We start from the raw sequence: 17,324 nt of genomic DNA, 5'->3' as shown, positions 1-17,324 counted from the left end.
TCGTAAGCAATAATTTTAATATATATATGGTTAGTATATTTATAATTCATTTCTAATTATACCACAGATATCAAATGAATTTATAAAATATTTTAAATTTTAAATGGGATAAATAATAAAATCATATATAAACTTTGATAAAATTTGCAATGTTATATATAAACTAAAATTTGGTGCATTTGTCTATACCAAATTTTAATTTTTGGTTATTTTTCACATTCTACTAACCCATTATCTATGTAGCACAATTTTCTATTATGTGTAATTTGTTGAAATGATATTTTATTAGGATAGAAAATAAACAAATAAAATTAAATTATTTTCACTTATATTAAAAAATAAACACTCGGAAAAAGGTTTCTTATTTCCACAAAGAAATCTATTTTTTTAATCTAGATGGAATTAATTTATATTTGTCTGCTTGTTTTAAACCTAATGAAATGTGGAAATTGAATTAAAATTAAAATTTAATGTATACAAATATACCAAATTAAAGTTGATATATAAAATTACAAATTGTATCAAAATTTATATATAATTTTAATATTTATCTCAATTTAAATTAGTATTTTCTTTTAAAAACTACCTAATAAGTATCTATCAAAATAATTAGTTCTATTTAAAGATATTCATAGGTTTGGATTGGATCAAACTCGTATCTTTAAAAAAAATTAGGATTAAGCCCAAGCAAAAGCTCAACCTAGTCTTTTTAAGCCGATTGAAATAGTATGTTATATTGTTTAAAAATAATAAAATTTATTTTTATTTAAACTTAATTATAAAATATATAGATATAAATATAATATTTATATTTATTATTTTAAACAATAAAACAAGTTCAGAGAAATGAATATTGAAAATTATAAATCCAAACTTGATTTAAAGAAACTTTAGTCAATCAAACCATTCAACTCATAAACACCTCTAATTTAATCTAATTTTTTTTAAATTCACCCAATATTTTTCAAAACACAAGCCTATTCATCAAAAATGAATTGATATGAATTTCGTGGATGAGAGTTTTTTGCTATCCCAAATACTCACAACAAAAGAACAAAATCTGAGTACCTACTTACATATGTATATATATATATATATGTATGTATATATATATATATATATATATATATGTGTATAAACATATTAAGAGCTAACAACTTGGCGAAGAAAAACATAAATATATAAAATCAAAAGAAAAAAAAAACCCTATTTGATGTGGCCTTTACCTCAAGAAATTAGCAGTGCCTCCATTTAACCCTCACATGCATTATAGACCATATCTATACATATACATTATGTTATTCTTGACTTTTCATTTTTTTCTTAAATACTTGTGTGCACGATGCACATCCGAACATAAGTATGAGAATATAATTCGAAGATTTTCCAAAACATGAAAATCTTGAAAAATAGAAATTGAATGTACTCATGTCGACCGTATCCAACATATTCAAGTCGGAATAACATAGTATATATATATATATATATATGAAATAAGTTGGTGATTATTCTTCTTTGGTACCGTTTGCTGATGAAGTTACTGTAGAGGAAGCAGTGAGTGATGGAGAAGTAGTGTTTGGCAAGCTCTTAGATGCTGAAGCATTGGTTGATTGAGGGTTGTTATTTGCTGCTGCTTGCCCTTCCTCTGCTAATTTTTTCAGAAGGCTCATAATCGTGGGAATGAACTTGGTTGATAGGGAAATTATCCCAGGCAACTGCAAAACATTAAAATTTTAAATTATAAATAAATAATAATATAAACCATTTTCAATAACTGAGTCTGACTAGACCCAAATTGTTTGGAGCGATTTTTTTTTAAAGTGTATTCAAGATAAAGGTGATTTTTTTTAGTTAGTATGTATGGAGTGGTTATAGTAATTTATGTCCATATTTTTACCAGAATATTTAACACTTCTTGGACTAGCAAATAATCTTATAAAGGTAATGACCAAATTATACCAAATAAAAGTAAAAACTAAATTATAAATTTGAGAATGATAGAAGGACCAACATCATAATTTTAAAAAAAAATGGCAGCTTTGTTTTTTTTTTGTCTTTTTCTTTTTTGAAGTAATTTTATTTATAATGTATGAGTTGGATATAGGATATGGCATTCCAAGGATTTTCAAAGTACATAAATTTTTTTTTTTGAATATATTAAAATTCATACCCATATGCAAGTAACATAGCCAGACACAAGTCTAAAAAGAAGTAAATCACCTCCAGTTATCTGGCTTTTGTATTTCAAGTTTACATGCAAAAAAACGTTTTCAAATGTTTTTCCAGTAAATTGTTTCAAGATTTTAGTATGTTACTACTTTTTCTTTTATTCTTAGAATATAAATATGTACTTGCCTAACTGTGAAAACTCGTTAGCCCTTACCAATTATTGTACGCCAATACTTGAAAAAGAACTCCCGAAATTTTGAGATACATATTTTAACATGCTTATATGAATATAAATATAATCTTTCAAAGACTACAAATTAATGAAAATCTTGAAAGAATTAAAAACTAATGTTTCGAACACATGATCATACCCAACACTCTCATTTGAACACGAATGACAAATATTTATGCATGCTTAGAAATAAACAGAAAGCCAAAAAAAATGCTTGATACTCACAACACCATGGCTGAATTCACCAGAAATGTCGAGCTGCACCCAGAGAGCTTTCAGCATAAGGTAACCAATAAAGATGATACCCACATACAAAGGGTTTCTGCAATGACAATATTTGAAATTAAGCACTAATAAACTATGTACTTTAGTTTTAATTTCCATTTTTATAAAATATTCATATCTGATATGTATGTTAGGAGATAATAACATTCTAAACTTCCTTAAAACTTCAAAAACATTAAAAGATTTAAAAGAAGTTGAAAAAGCCCGTATTTGTATATTCAATATTTAATAAAAAATCCAAATACATTGTGAAATGTGCACCTTAGAAGAGTCAAAAATTCATTAAATCCCAAGATGATCAAAGCAACAATTGCCCATGGAGGTGGTAACCAGTTGTTGCTACGCTTGTTGGCTTCCTGAAAGTAGAAAGATAAATAATAATTCAGCAAAAAAATTGAATATACCTGTATCGGACACTAACATTCAAATCCGAATAATATAATAATCTCCCAGAAAATTAATAAGATTTTAAATTTCATGCCTGAGCAGAAATGGCCTGAGTGACACAGTACTCTGTCTCTGCCCGGTATTGCCGCCATAAAATCTTGCACTGGACAGGTGTGATCAATATCTTGTTGGGTGGAACCTGTAGCCAAACGAAACCAGTCATAAGAACCAATCATGCAATAGAAATCAATGAAGTGCTTGTGTTCGACACTCTTGTCTGAGTATAATTCAACTAAATCTTTATAAAGATGATCAGCAAGAACAGGACTTAACCTTATCCCAAGTACTTGAGGCCAATGGATCAGATGTTGTACTGCCCCATTTAGCCACAGAAGCAATGCCTTTGGTATCCAACAAGGCAGAACAAAGTGTATTCTCAATGTTATCGACATTATCATCCAACCGGATTGCAGCCATAACAGATAGCAACTTTAAGGCCTAACAAGAGATAATAAACAAATTCAGAAGAGAACAGAATGGAAGAAATTTCTTTTTTTTTTTTAAATTATCAAAATGATAATACATAAACATACTGCAGAGTGAGCTGTTTTACTGATGGATCGAACATCTTCTTTCCCGGTCCAAACCCGTGGCATTGAATCAGAATCGTGATTAAATAATGTTGAAAACCTGTATGTAAACACAAAGTCGATTTTGATAATGTATAATGTTTAGAAAAACAAGTCTATATTGTTCAAACATTTTTAACTCAATCATGAAATGTATTATTACCTGTCCTTCATACGGATTAATACCCTTCCTGCTTCTTCTTTTGCTTTCCCTTCAACCACACCTCTCGCATGATTCTCTAGACTCGTTAGAGTTTTCTTCTGGGTTTGTTCATCCATGTCAAAACCAGAGAGCACAGTGGACAGTCCAGAGAGAATTGATTCGGTTTCACGCTGCAGAAGTTTCCTTATCAATGGCCAGGTTTCCTTATTAGCTCCATCTAAGAGTGCTTCAACAGGTCCAGATAATGCCTCATTCAGCTTTGCCTGCAAATGCACCATTATTATCATTATGATTCAAAGTGGTGATTAAACCAATCATAAACATGAGATATGGGCTTAGAATTCACCAAGAAATTTTTAGGCCTTTCTTATCCAGAACTAGATGGTAGATTCGATACCCATATTGTAAAGTTATAACAACCCAACTCGTTATTATGATATCTTAGTAAATTGAGATCTATGTTGCCCCGGCACTCCATATGTCTTGAAGTACTGTTGTCCGATACATATTTGAGCATAGGTATGCGGATATGACCCTTCAAATACATATAAAAACTTGAACGTAATACCCAAATTTTAGTGACAAAGAATGGGATTCAATTTCTAAAAGAATTCACACTAATGCATCAATGCAAAATTTCCAGAACAGGCCAACAATTCAATATGACATCTTGATTACGAGGGCTAAAGCCATTTTTAAAGTAATCTCACAACGCAACAATGTGAATTTTCATCGACCAGTAAGACAGTGTGAAAAGAAAGATCAAGGCGCCAAGGCCTCAACTTCAGCTCACCTTGCCTCCCTAGAGAAACCAAACTGACACAACTTCGAACGATACACAAACCTATGTTGCTCCATCTTTTAAAGTGTTTGTGCTCGATACTCAGGCCCAACAAATATCTAGATATAGGTATAAGGATATGACCCTTGAAGGACCTTTTTGAATACATTGGAAAAGCTTACAAGAAAAATTGAACATACCCATGTTGGGCATATAGCTGTATCCAACACTCATACCCGAGTCTGAGTGATATAGACACAAAATCCTACTTTAAAATTATTAGGTTACTCTATCCCTAGCTTTTTGGATAGAAGGGGACACATAAATTGCCATACCTCATAGGAAGACGTAAGCTCTGAAAGCTTGGCAGCTCGAACAGAAGCAACATGATCATTAATGTCACGACGTAGCTTATCCCTGATTTTGGAGGAATCCCAATTTGCTAGCTCAACAGCAGCATCTGGAAAAAAAGTTGTCAAACTCAAAAGTACTCAATATACCTTATCAAGCAAAGAAAAAAAAAAAACTAAATGACACAGATGTAGAACCAAATCTATTAAATGCAAACAGTATAAAGACTAGTAATTTGAAATTTCAGCTCATAGTAATGGCTTTGTCGCAACAAGTTACAAACAAGTTGCAACTCACCATGCAACTAATTTTAGTAATGGCTTTGTCGTAACAAGTCACAAACTACGTTGCAACTCACCATGCAACTAATTTTTGTAACAAGTCGCAAACTTAGTTGCAACTTATCATGCAAATAATTTTTTTTTTAGATTTGTTTATATTTGATTGACAATTTTCAACGTAATTTTGGATAGCAAATTAAGTGATTTTGTGCAGCTAAAATTGTGATATCACACAGCTAATCAGGGGAGATAATTCTCAGCAAGGAAACTAGTAGATGGGATATGATTATCTTTCCATTTATTAAGAGATATGCAATCGAGAGGGATATGGATAATCCTTACATTTTTCTCAAATATTATCTAAGCCATAATGATAATGGATATTGGCAAAATTCTAGAGATTTGATCTGAGCCTACTAGCTGGATACACCCAGACTGAAATCTCTATATATTAAGGTTGCTACTTACATTGAGTGTGTGCATTTGAGTGTGCACTTATCTATTCATTAGGAGAAACTTTTATTTAATGTAAAATTTGATCAAACTGTTTCAGCAATTTGTTCTAAACTTTCATGGGAAAATTTTTTTTGGGGAAATTTCTTCATTGTAATTAAATGAGAGTGACTGCAATATTTGTGAGTGTGATTAGGCTTAAATCATCTCTTATACCATGAAGATTATAGTGATTTACTCTTTAGACAGACTCTGCGGATGTGGGGTTGGATCCAAACTGTGTAAACAATCACCTGTGTTCATTGTTTATTGTTTCTGTTTTTAGTTATATCTTAAGTCGCATGTAAACAAGGAACTTCTCAACTACTCCAACACTTACAATTGGTGCTAGAGCTAGACATAAGACGAATTTGGTGGGATCATGTTGTTAGTTGCTGAATTAGGGAAGGAAACTTGATCTACATGCCACCTATGCTTGATAGCTCGAATTATGCCTACTAGAAACACGAGTGTTTATAAAATCTATTCATAAGAAGGCATGGAGAGCAATCCTAACAGGTTGGGAACCTCTAGTTACTGAAGTTGATAGTGTTCACACTCTCAGACTCGAAATTACATGGTTAGCCAAAGAGGACAAAACAACTAGTTATAACTCAAAGGCTTTAAATGCAATCTTCACTGGTGTTGACCCCGAGGAATTCAAGCGTATCTCCAATTGTGTTTCTGCTCGTCAAGCTTGGATAACTCTTGAAACCACACATTAAGGACCCACTAGTGTAAAGCAGTCAAAGCTCCAAATGCTAACAACTAGAATCAAAAACTTAAGAATGTATGAGGAAGAGATTCTTTCTGACTTTTATGTTAAGTTATGTGACATATCTAACCAAGCTTTCACGTTATGTGACATATCTAACCAAGCTTTCACCTTTGATGATGATTAATCCAATGAAATTGGTGCGTAAAGTGCCAATATCCCTCTCAGAAAAATTTGAATCAAAGTAACTATCACTGAAGAAGCCAAGGATATCAATACTATAAAAACATATAAGTTGCTTGGGTCACTTCAAACATTTGAAATGAATTTAGAGGAATCCAAAAGGGATATGGTAAAGTCAGAGAAAAACATTGCTCTGAATGTCACATCTCTAGTTGCAACTTGTGAAGAAACTACCATTGAGGACCTATAGAAGCAGCTAGTTCTTCTTACTAAACGTTTAAATCAAGCCTTCATAAAACTTTCAAGGAGAAACACCGGGAATGATGGAGGTCATGGCTTAAACAAAAGCAAAGGCGAATATGTTGTTAAAGAAGAGAAGTGTCAAAGAAAAGAAGAAAAACATTAAATGTCATGAATGTAAAGGCTATATATATATATGCAAGATAATGGATATGGGCAAAATTCTAGAGATTTGATTTGATTCCACTAGTTGGATGCACCCAAACTGAAATCTCTATATATTGAGGCTGCTATTTACATTAGACGTGTGGATTATATGGGAGTGAGGCTGCAACATTTATGAGTGGTTGGACTTAAATCTTCCCTTGTATTATAAAAAATATTGTGATTTAGTTTTTGGATAAGGCCTCGCAGATTTAGGATTGAATCTAAACTGCATAAATAATTGTCTGTGTCCATTGTTTATTGTTTCAGTTTTCAATTGTTTCTCAAGTCGCAACTAAACAAACAACTTCTCAGCAACTTCAACACTTACAAGCTGAAAACTCAATAAAACTTTTTAATGAACTCTTTCCCATTTCAAACCTCTTGAACTTGTGTTCTATAACTTTGGTTTATAACTCAGAGAATGATTATGAAGTTCAATCATACTTGTTGAAATATTTTGAAACCCCTATATTTTAAAGTTATTTAGGTAAATAAATCTTATTTAGGTAGGTAAATCTTAGAATAAATCATTTGAGATATTTTAGAAATATTTTATTTTATGTTTTAGTAGTTTATTAGAATAATGGAATTATTTTTTTATCTTCTAGTATTTTATTAGAATAAGGGAATTATTTTCCCAATTAGGTTATGACTCGTATCAGGGTTAGGTTAAATCTCTAGTAGCATCATGGTTAAAACAAGCTTCACTAGAGATAAGAGATCCAACAGTCAAATAGAGGAAGAAAATTTTACCGTTGAAACAACTAATGAAAATTATGAGGGCCAAAGTTCTCTAGAAAGTCTTCATTCACTAAGGAACAATTAGAGCATCTACACAAGCTTTTTCAATCACCACAATTTCGGATGAATTCTTCTGTTCCTAACTCATCCAATAATCTTTCTTCCTCCTTTACCCAATCAAGTACTGATTTTTTTTTGTTTTTTTTATTGTCAAGCCTTATAAAACAAACACGTGGATCGTTGATTCTAGAGCTAGTAATCACATGACTAATAGTCATTTTCTTTTTTCAACTTACACACCTTGTGCAGAAAACAAAAAAATCAAAGTAGCAGATGGGTCGTTCTCGGCAATAGCCGGGAAAGGCACTGTTAAAATTTCGCCTTCCTTGGTTTACATGATGTTTTACATGTGCCAGATCTAGCTTGTAATCTCATATCGGTCAGTAAATTATCTCAGTCCTCAAATTGTCATGTTATATTTGACTTATCTATGTGTAAATTTCAGGACATAGTCTCGGGGAGGATGATTGGCAATGCTAAAAAATCTGATGGAATTTACTTTCGTGACGATGACCATCTAAGTCAACCAGCAACTACTTTATGCTTAAATTCTGCTTCTAGTTTTGATAAGATTATGATTTGGTATTATAGGCTTGAACATCCTAATTTTTACTATTTAAGATATTTGTTACCTGATCTATTTAAAAATAAAAATTCTTCTTCATATCACTGTGAATTTTGTGAATTGGTTAAACATCATTGGTCATTCTTCCCACCTCAAAAATATGAAGCTTCCAAGCCTTTTTCGTTAATTCATAGTGATGTTTGGGGACCTTCGAAAGTCTTAACTTTTTCAGGAAAACATTGGTTTGTCACATTTATTGATGATCATATTCGCATTTGTTGGGTTTTTTATTAAAAGATAAGTCTGAAGTTAAAAATGTGTTTCAACCTTTTTATGCTATGGTGAAAACACAATTTGGTGTAAGAATAAAAGTACTAAAAAAGTGACAATGGTGGGGAAGTTTTTAGTGACAAATTAGGTGTTTTCTTAACCAAACATGATATAGTCCACCAAAACTCTTGTACTAAAAACTTGACATCTTTTGGAAGTAAATAGAGAATTGATGTTCACTAGTCAGGGACCACATTATCTTTGGGGCAAAGCCTTGTTAACAGTTACATATCTTATTAATAGAATGCCTAGTAAAACTCTAAACTATAAAACTCCTTTCCGTCTATTTAAAGATAACTTTCCTTACTCTAAATTGATTACAGATTTATCCCTCTAAGTTTTTGGGTGTAGTGTTTTTGTTCATCTTCACAACCAAGGTAAACTAGATCCTAGAGCAAAAAATGAGTCTTTGTTGGTTATGCTTCTAATAAAAAGGGTTACAAATGTTAAGATCCAATTAATAAGAAGATTATTGTTACCATGTATGTCACATTTGTTGAAACGCAATCTTACTTTGATTTTAATCTTCAGGCACGGAGTTATAGTAAGGAAGATTCTATAATTGATCAAGAAAACATTAGGAGTATACAACATAAAGTTTCTAATAATGGGGAAGGTGAATTTATGATTAACACAGAAATTAATTATGTTAATGTTGTTAATGAAAAGGAGTATGAAGGTGTTGAGTCTGATCATGAGAATAAAGAACAAACAAAGAAGTTAATTGTTTACTCAAGAAGAAATTGAAATCAAGAAAGTGGAATCCACCAGATTCATCACCAAGAATCCGACTTGCAAGATTTTGTCAAAACTTTAGGTAAAGCTCATAATCCAACCAATGAATTTTTTGATTTAGATATTCCAATTGCTAAAAGAAAAGGTGTTAGAAATGTTGTTAAATATCCCATGTCTAAATTTGTGTCTTATAAAGACTTCCCTTCGACATTCTCAACCTTTGTTTCGTGTCTCGATACTGTGAAAATAACCAAAAATGTGAAAGATGCTTTACAGGTTCCTGAGAGGAAGGAGGCTATTTTAGAGGAGATACGCGCTCTTAAAAAAATAGGTAAATGGGAAACAGTGGAATTACTTGTAGGGAAAAAAATTGTGGGCTGTAAATGGGTGTTCACAACCAAATTCAAACCGGATGGATCTTTAGATAGATACAAAGCCTGGCTTGTGGCTAAAGGGTACACTCAAACATATGAGATAGATTATCTTGAAACATTTGCTTTAGTAGCCAAATTAAATTCTATTAGAGTTCCTTTATCAATTTCTGTTAATCTTTATTAGTCATTACAGCAGCTAGATGTGAAGAATGCTTTCCTAAATGGGAAACTTGAAGAAGAAGTTTACATGGGTCCTCCTCTAGGTTTTGAAGAAAAATTTGGAACTCGAGTATGTAAGCTCAGGAAATCTTTGTATAGTCTAAAGTAGTCTCCTCGAGCTTGGTTTGACGGTTCACTAAGTTGTTAAAAAACAAAGTTACTCACAAGGGCAAGCTTATCACACAATGTTCTATCGACACTCACAAAAAGGTAGAATAACAGTTATTATAGTTTATGTCGATGATATCATTCTTACAGGAGATGATGCAGATGAAATAAGGCGTCTCAAGGAGCATCTAGCATTGGAGTTTGAGATCAAAGACTTGGGTCCTTTGAAATATTTTCTTGGAATGGAAGTTGCTCGATCAAAGAAGGGTCTTATGGTCTCTCAGAAAAATATGTGATTGATCTTTTAAAAGAGGCTAGGATGAGTGGTTGTCGCCCAACTGACACATCAATTGATCCAAATGTAAAATTCAAAAATAAAGGTCGATTAGTTGATAAAGGGCAATACCAAAGATTAGTTGGTAAGTTAATTTACTTATCAAATACAAGGCCAGATTTGTAGTGAGCTTAGTGAGTCAATTTATACACTCCCCAATAGAGGAACATGAAGAAGTAGTGTTTCAAATTCTGAGATACTTGAAGAGTTCACTTGGAAATGGCTTATTCTTCAAGAAATCCAAACAAAAAGGAATTAAAGCTTATATAAATGCAGACTGGGCAGGCTCAATAACAGATAGAAGATCTACATCAAGATACTGTACATTTGTTTAAGGAAACCTTATAACTTGGCGAAGTAAAAAACAAAATGTTGTAGCAAGAAGTAGTGCAAAGGCTGAGTTTAGATTAATGGCTCAAGGGATTTGTGATGTGGTTAAAAAGAATTATGGAAGAGCTGAGGAAACTAATAACTTCATCAATGAAGTAGTACTGTGATAGCAAAGCTGCCATTAGTATTGCTCACAATTCAGTCCAGCATGACAAAATTAAACATATTGAGATTGATAAACACTTTATCAAGGAGAAGATTGAAGAAGGCCAAGTGTGCATGTCGTTTATTTCTTCAAAACAACAAATTACTGACATACTCATCAAAGGGCTTTCTAAGACAAGCTTTGATTTTCTTGTAAGCAAGTTGGGCATGATTTATATATATGCACCACCTTGAGGGAGAGTGTTGAAATATGTGAAACCCCTATATTTTGGGCATATATTTTAAAGTTATTTAGGTAGATAAATCTTATATTAAATCATTTGAGATATTCTATTAGAATAAGAAAATTATTTTCCTTAGTACTTTATTAGAATAAGGGAATTATTTTTCCAATTAGATTATGTCTTTTTTTTCTATTTAAATTCAGTAGTTTAATTAATAAAAGACAGAACAGTTTTATTAAATGCTCCCTTAAAAACTTTCAATACCTGCATATCCTGCATCAAATGAAGCCATGTAAGTTTCAATGCACTTGCGAGCAGCCACTGAGAACCCCTCATCTCCTTTCAAAGCCTTATCAAATGCTTCCTTAAAATTTTCAAGAGTTTCGATCCTTAAATGTCCTAGCATGGATTGGTAGGCTGGTTGGACAAGCTAAGTCATAAGACAAGGCAAATGAGATGAGAAAAATTGAGAAAAATTAATAACGGACACTAATTGGTCAAGAATACTATAGAATGCTCTTACTTGGAGCAGTTTTTCTTCAAGGTGCTTTCGCTTTGCAGATCTCACACCTTCATCAAAATATGTGGCTTCTGCATCATATCTAAAATCAGAACAAAATAGAACAAGAAACTCAATCACTGATATGGTAGTAAGCCATGGAAAACCCAATAACCAACAGGTCTTTGCCTAAGCTCAGCTCATCCAAATGCTTATATAGATAGTAGCCTACTTATAACTTCAACATTGAAACAATCATCTCAATCTCATTAAGTGGTCTTACTCTGATAGAGAAGTGTAGAGAATTGAATTTAGCTTCTTCCCAAAGCCAGCAACTGGACCAGATTTTACAGCTTCTTCCAACGAATGCCAATTCTGTTATATGAAGTAGTAGGTTGGTTAGCATACAAATGTTTTTGAATTAAATGCTTACTTACATGTACAAATACCTCATTTGATGTAAAACTAGTGTACTTTTCACTGGCAATTTCTTCACAGCGTACCGTAGCCACCATGACCTAAAGCAAATGGAGCATGGATAACAAAAAAGGCAACAATAATTACAAATTTCATTCAAGTTAAATATGTCCTAAATGTCACCTTATGGGCTGGAAGATCAAGGTCCTTATTCTCCTTAATGACTTTCCAGATATGTTGTGCACTAAAAGAGAACCCTGAAGCCGGTACTGCTCCCCTCCGATCTCCTGCAATCCCCCCGGGTGCAATAGAGTGGAAGAATCGTTGTCTCAAATTAGCCACCTTCAGTAAGATAATAAATAAGAAGATAAACTGTCAATTTGCATGCCATTTAGTCAAAAGTTTCAGGACCATCATCCAACATACATGCAAATTTATAAATGGTAGGCAGACATGGTTTTTTTAGCATGCAATGAATACTGAATGCATGAGATGACCCAAATACAAACAGGTTACCTGCTCCTTAAACAGCTCTTCCTTTCCTTCATAACTAGAAAGCGCAACAACCTCAACCTGTGTATTATCAGCAATAGCATTAAATTATCAGAAGTAATCTCATAGAAAATGTATAGGGATACACTTTTGTTGCAAGAAACCAAACCCAATATCTTACGTTGAAAAATTCACTTAATGAAGTTTCCATTTGTGCTTCTGGCTTAGGAACTGAGTCCCATATCTGCATTTCAAGAAAATCGGGTCAAAAGAAAACATTCTGAAGTTAATCAGAAAAGCAAGGAGGCATAGGATCCGCATATTTATACCTTCTGGATATCTTCTCTCAGAACAGGTTCCAAATGTTCCAGTGGTGTCTGTAAGCAAGAAATCTTTAAGTAACCATAAACTCAATCGAAATAAGAAATCGTTAAATGAAAATGATGAATAATAATAGCTCTCTAAACGCAAAATGCTCTCCATTAAGAAAAAATCTACCCACCCTAGTTTTATCGCGGATGACAAACATCAAAGTCGTTTTGCGGGGACTAAACAATCGCATCATGACCTGCAACGAGGACAACCAATTAAATCACATAACCACATGAATTCAGCGCACTGCTTAGAAAGGGAAACAATATTGTGAATACCTGGAATACAGTTTTCAAAAGAGGTTTATTAGCTGCTTGCTCACGACCAATATCATGACACCACCTAAATGAAAGTTGCTCAAAATATTACTTGTACATACTGCAGATAGCAATAAGTCCTTCAATGAAGGTGCAACTTATATCAAGCATCATGTAAGTGCCGAAACTTACATGTTTATCAGTACTATATCTGAAACTGCCAGTGCAAAAAGCGCACTTTGTTTCTCAAATGCTGTGTCATCCTGGAATAATACAAAAAATTTATATGTAAAAGAGCAAGAAACAAAAATGCACGGAGATAAAACACTTCGTATTCAACTTTTATTATCTGGATTCCAACTATTATTCAGTACAGTTTCATTCGTCACTCTAGCCTTGATGTTATTAAAGCAGCAATAACTCTGTTCGAAAATTACTGAGGATTCTTTTAACTAAAAACCCACTGTAAATTAAATTTACTCTTTAATAATGGCCTGTTTGATTTCATCAATTTCAGATATAATATATATTAATCATATCCTAGTTAAGGCTATTGAATAAATATAACCTATTGTAGATCATCATTGCAGAAATTTTAACAAAAGCACCTCTCCACGTTCTCTTCCATCGGTACCCTCCAAATCCATTACTAGGGTGCAAGGCTCTAGACCAGCGCATTTTGCTATCCAAATACCTTTAGTGGTTTGAGACCTGACAAGAATCCCATTAGTTGTTTTTGAGGCAACTAAAACAAAAGCAGTGTGTTATTATGGAGCAACGTAACTGACCTTCCCATAAATGCATCCATTTCCCTGAAATTTGTATGAAACAAATGGTTTAACAGTGTGCTTTTACCTGTCATGATCATGGAAAACTAAGTGAAACGTTATCTGACACAACTAGAACTTATATAACTACAATAGAATGATAAAATACGAAATAAATAAAATCTCTGATCATTTGAACCAATAAAAATAATGATATAACAAATATCTGAAACTAATTATAGAAGTCACTGTTGTCAAGGGTGCAAGGCGCACGGTAGGCACTAGAACCCTTTTATTGCCTCGAGTACGAGGCACAAAAAAAAGCACGGAACGTGTATATGTGCGTCCATCTGTGTGTATATATAATAAGCTTAGGACATATAATTATGGTAATAAACTCTAGAGAGTGATCATTTTATCTACGAAACGAGCATTTTTTTGGTTGGCCAATATGAATGATATAGTTAAATACTCAAATATTAAGAAGTGAAAAGTCTGATGCTATCCGTTGCTTTAGTGGTAAAGATACATCTAATGAAAACGGTTAAAAGAACAAAGAAATTGAAGAGAACTTCAGGCCTTTTATGTCTATTGCTTTAATAAAAAGGAAGCCTAGGCGCACCAGCGCCATGCACCTAATCAAATCACCTCGCCTGAAATGATCCAAGTTGCTTTTGCAGTCTAGCGGTAAGACACAAGGCCAAGGCATGCCTTGATATCACTGACAGAAGTAATCCAACAAAAACATGAAGAAGCAAGGCCATGTCAACATGAGATGTCGAAAATTGAAGTGACCCAACTTCCAGCTAATCATGCTAACTTGTATCCCACATGTTGAATTCAATATTACTAGACCAAATGTAAACAAAAAAAAAAAAAAATGAAGCAGCTTGGTAGGAATATACATCTTAGGAACAAGGCAAGTATAAGCATGAAAAGCAGGATTTCATGAAGATATCGAAGCATACCGCTACTTTGCGGTCCCATGATGGAAACCACAGCATATGACAACCCACATTCAGCAAGTTTTATTTCCTTGACAAAACGATCAATTCCCTCATCATTGAATGAACCATCTCCGTTGATAACTTGAGTTGAACAACATTCTTCACTCTCAGCTGAGTAGCGACAGTTTTATAGCACCCATAAGCGAATTGAAGGAAAAGCTTCCACATATAATACCATTTTTCCTTGTTAATTTAAAGACTAAATGATCCATATCGATTGCTCAAAGACAAAATACCACAAAACAAATAGTATATTCATTGATTTTGACAGAGAAATCTCATGTATTACGTGGCTAAAGAATTGATGGTTCTAAATCCGATTTTCCTTTTTTTTCTTTTTCCATTTTCCTTAGCTTTCTCAGCAATCAAACATGCAGTAAACATACATTTAACCTCCGCTACTAATCTAAGCATCACAATAAAATTTCAGATTTCCACCACTTAAAGGAACTGATGAAAACCAAAAAGTAAATAAATTTAAAGTTAAATTTTCAATCATTAAGGAAGCTTTGCATGCTTTTAATGCTCTCCTCCCCTTTGTATTACATAAATTTAAAATCCGACTATCCTTCTTTTCTTTTCCTTTCTTTTTCCTTAGCTTTCTTAGCAGTCAAACATTCAATAAACATAATTTTTGTTCTCTGTTACGATCCAAACATCACAGTTGAACACTTAAAGAATTAGTTGAACACCAAAATATATACAATAAAGTAAATCTAAATTTTCAACCAGTAAGGAAACATTGCATGATTTAACGCTCTCCTCCCCTTTATATCACAAAAATTGAAAATCCGATTATCCTTCTTTTTCTTTTTCTTTTTTTCCTTCTCATTTTCCTTTGCTTTCTCAGAAACCAAACATGCAATAACATCACAGTTACTACTTAAAAGAAGCTGTTGAAAACCTAAATAAAAAATAAAAAAAAATCTAAATTTTCAATCATTAAGGAACAATTGCATGCTTTTAACGCTCTTCTCCCCTTCGTATTACAGAAATTCAACAAAGAAAGCAAAGTACGTTATAATTAATTCATGAAATAAAGGAACGAATCATTGAAAAACAGCTATAAATCAAATAAAAAAAATAAGAGATCACAATTTTTTTTTTTAAAAATGTAATAAGCGGAAGTGTACCCATAAAACCTTCTTCGAAATTGATAGCTGGAAAATATTGATGAGATCGATATCAATGAAAGACAATAGAGAGAAAATGAGTGACTTTTTTTTTTTTTTTTTTTATTTTCAAAATTTTTTAATCCTTTCCTTTTTTTGTGGTTAAAAATAACCATTTTAAACTGTAATTTTTTTTCTCCGATTTTGCATTTTCTAGCTTTATTTATACAAAATTTAGAATAAAATGTATTCCCAAAATTATTTCCATAACCCACGAATCAAGCGAAAGACGTAGAAGGACCTGATTGGCTGTCTGAACTTTGAAGACAAAAAAGAAAGTAGTTTGTACAGTTAAAAAACGAACGGTTTTTTTTCGCTGACAATTTTTGGTGGGAAATTTTGCCGCCCATTTATTTATTTTCAAAATATTATTCGTATTATTATTTAATTCATATTTTTGTATTATTTTTGTATTGTTTTCACCCACATTGGATTTACAATTTGTTGAAAGTTTTATATTTTTCGTATATTTAAATTTTAATATTTAAATTTTTATTTTAAGAATTTAATTTTTATTTTTGAATATAAAATTTAGGTTCATTTGTTGACATTATTAGAATTATTTTGTGTTGATGTGATATTTTAAAAAAATGATAACCATTTAAAAAAAACATTTTAACAAACTTTAATTTAATAAAATCTTAACAATGCTAATAATTCTTAAAAATTCACATTGTCATGTTAATTAGAATAAAGTATTTAAACTAGCTAATAATATTATAAAAGTTGAGACATTAAATTATGTCAAAATTAAAGTATATAAATTAAATATTAAATTTGAGCGAATTTTAAATATCAAATTTAATTATTTTTGTAATCTAAAAAGTAAAGAGATTTAGGGTCTTCTTCTTAATATGTATAGTTGTATAGATATGTACATTGACGGCCGAGGTGGAATGTGTCCCAAATTAGTAAACATATTTTTGTTAGGTTAAAATATGTGTTAGGTCGATGTACATTTTACAAATTTGAAATTTAATTTTTATACTTTTATTTTTAAGAATTTAGTTTATTTACTTTTTAAATTTTAAAATTTAAGTT

The 17,324-nt window shown here is 32.0% G+C and overlaps 1 protein-coding gene across 1 annotated transcript; it reads right to left on the bottom strand.

Moving 5' to 3' along the window:
- Window positions 1–1,241: 1,241 nt before the first annotated feature.
- Window positions 1,242–16,545, bottom strand: LOC108455494 (protein ROOT HAIR DEFECTIVE 3-like). Its single transcript, XM_053019571.1, has 23 exons — window positions 16,245–16,545; window positions 15,073–15,222; window positions 14,126–14,192; window positions 13,946–14,048; window positions 13,530–13,600; window positions 13,359–13,422; window positions 13,211–13,276; window positions 13,038–13,085; window positions 12,890–12,952; window positions 12,733–12,789; window positions 12,400–12,558; window positions 12,249–12,317; window positions 12,083–12,174; window positions 11,824–11,902; window positions 11,565–11,730; window positions 4,982–5,106; window positions 3,866–4,128; window positions 3,667–3,763; window positions 3,407–3,571; window positions 3,168–3,272; window positions 2,948–3,042; window positions 2,627–2,723; window positions 1,242–1,715 (listed from the first exon to the last, which is right to left on the bottom strand). Exons 1-23 carry the CDS (start codon window positions 16,246–16,248, stop codon window positions 1,506–1,508), a joined length of 2,415 nt encoding a protein of 804 aa, XP_052875531.1. The 5' UTR covers window positions 16,249–16,545; the 3' UTR covers window positions 1,242–1,505.
- Between the last annotated feature and the right edge of the window lie 779 nt (window positions 16,546–17,324).

The sequence above is a fragment of the Gossypium arboreum genome, chromosome 9, assembly GCF_025698485.1.
Source record: "Gossypium arboreum isolate Shixiya-1 chromosome 9, ASM2569848v2, whole genome shotgun sequence".
NCBI lineage: Eukaryota > Viridiplantae > Streptophyta > Magnoliopsida > Malvales > Malvaceae > Gossypium > Gossypium arboreum.
This window is presented reverse-complemented; position numbering and strand designations above follow the sequence as displayed.

Excerpts from the sequence above, each read along its gene's own strand:
- LOC108455494 (XM_053019571.1), bottom strand. Across the intron at positions 14,049-14,125 it reads ATGGATGCATTTATGGGAAG|GTCTCAAACCACTAAAGGTA; the intron begins GTCAGTTACGTT and ends GATTCTTGTCAG. Across the intron at positions 13,086-13,210 it reads TCATCCGCGATAAAACTAGG|ACACCACTGGAACATTTGGA; the intron begins GTGGGTAGATTT and ends TCTTGCTTACAG.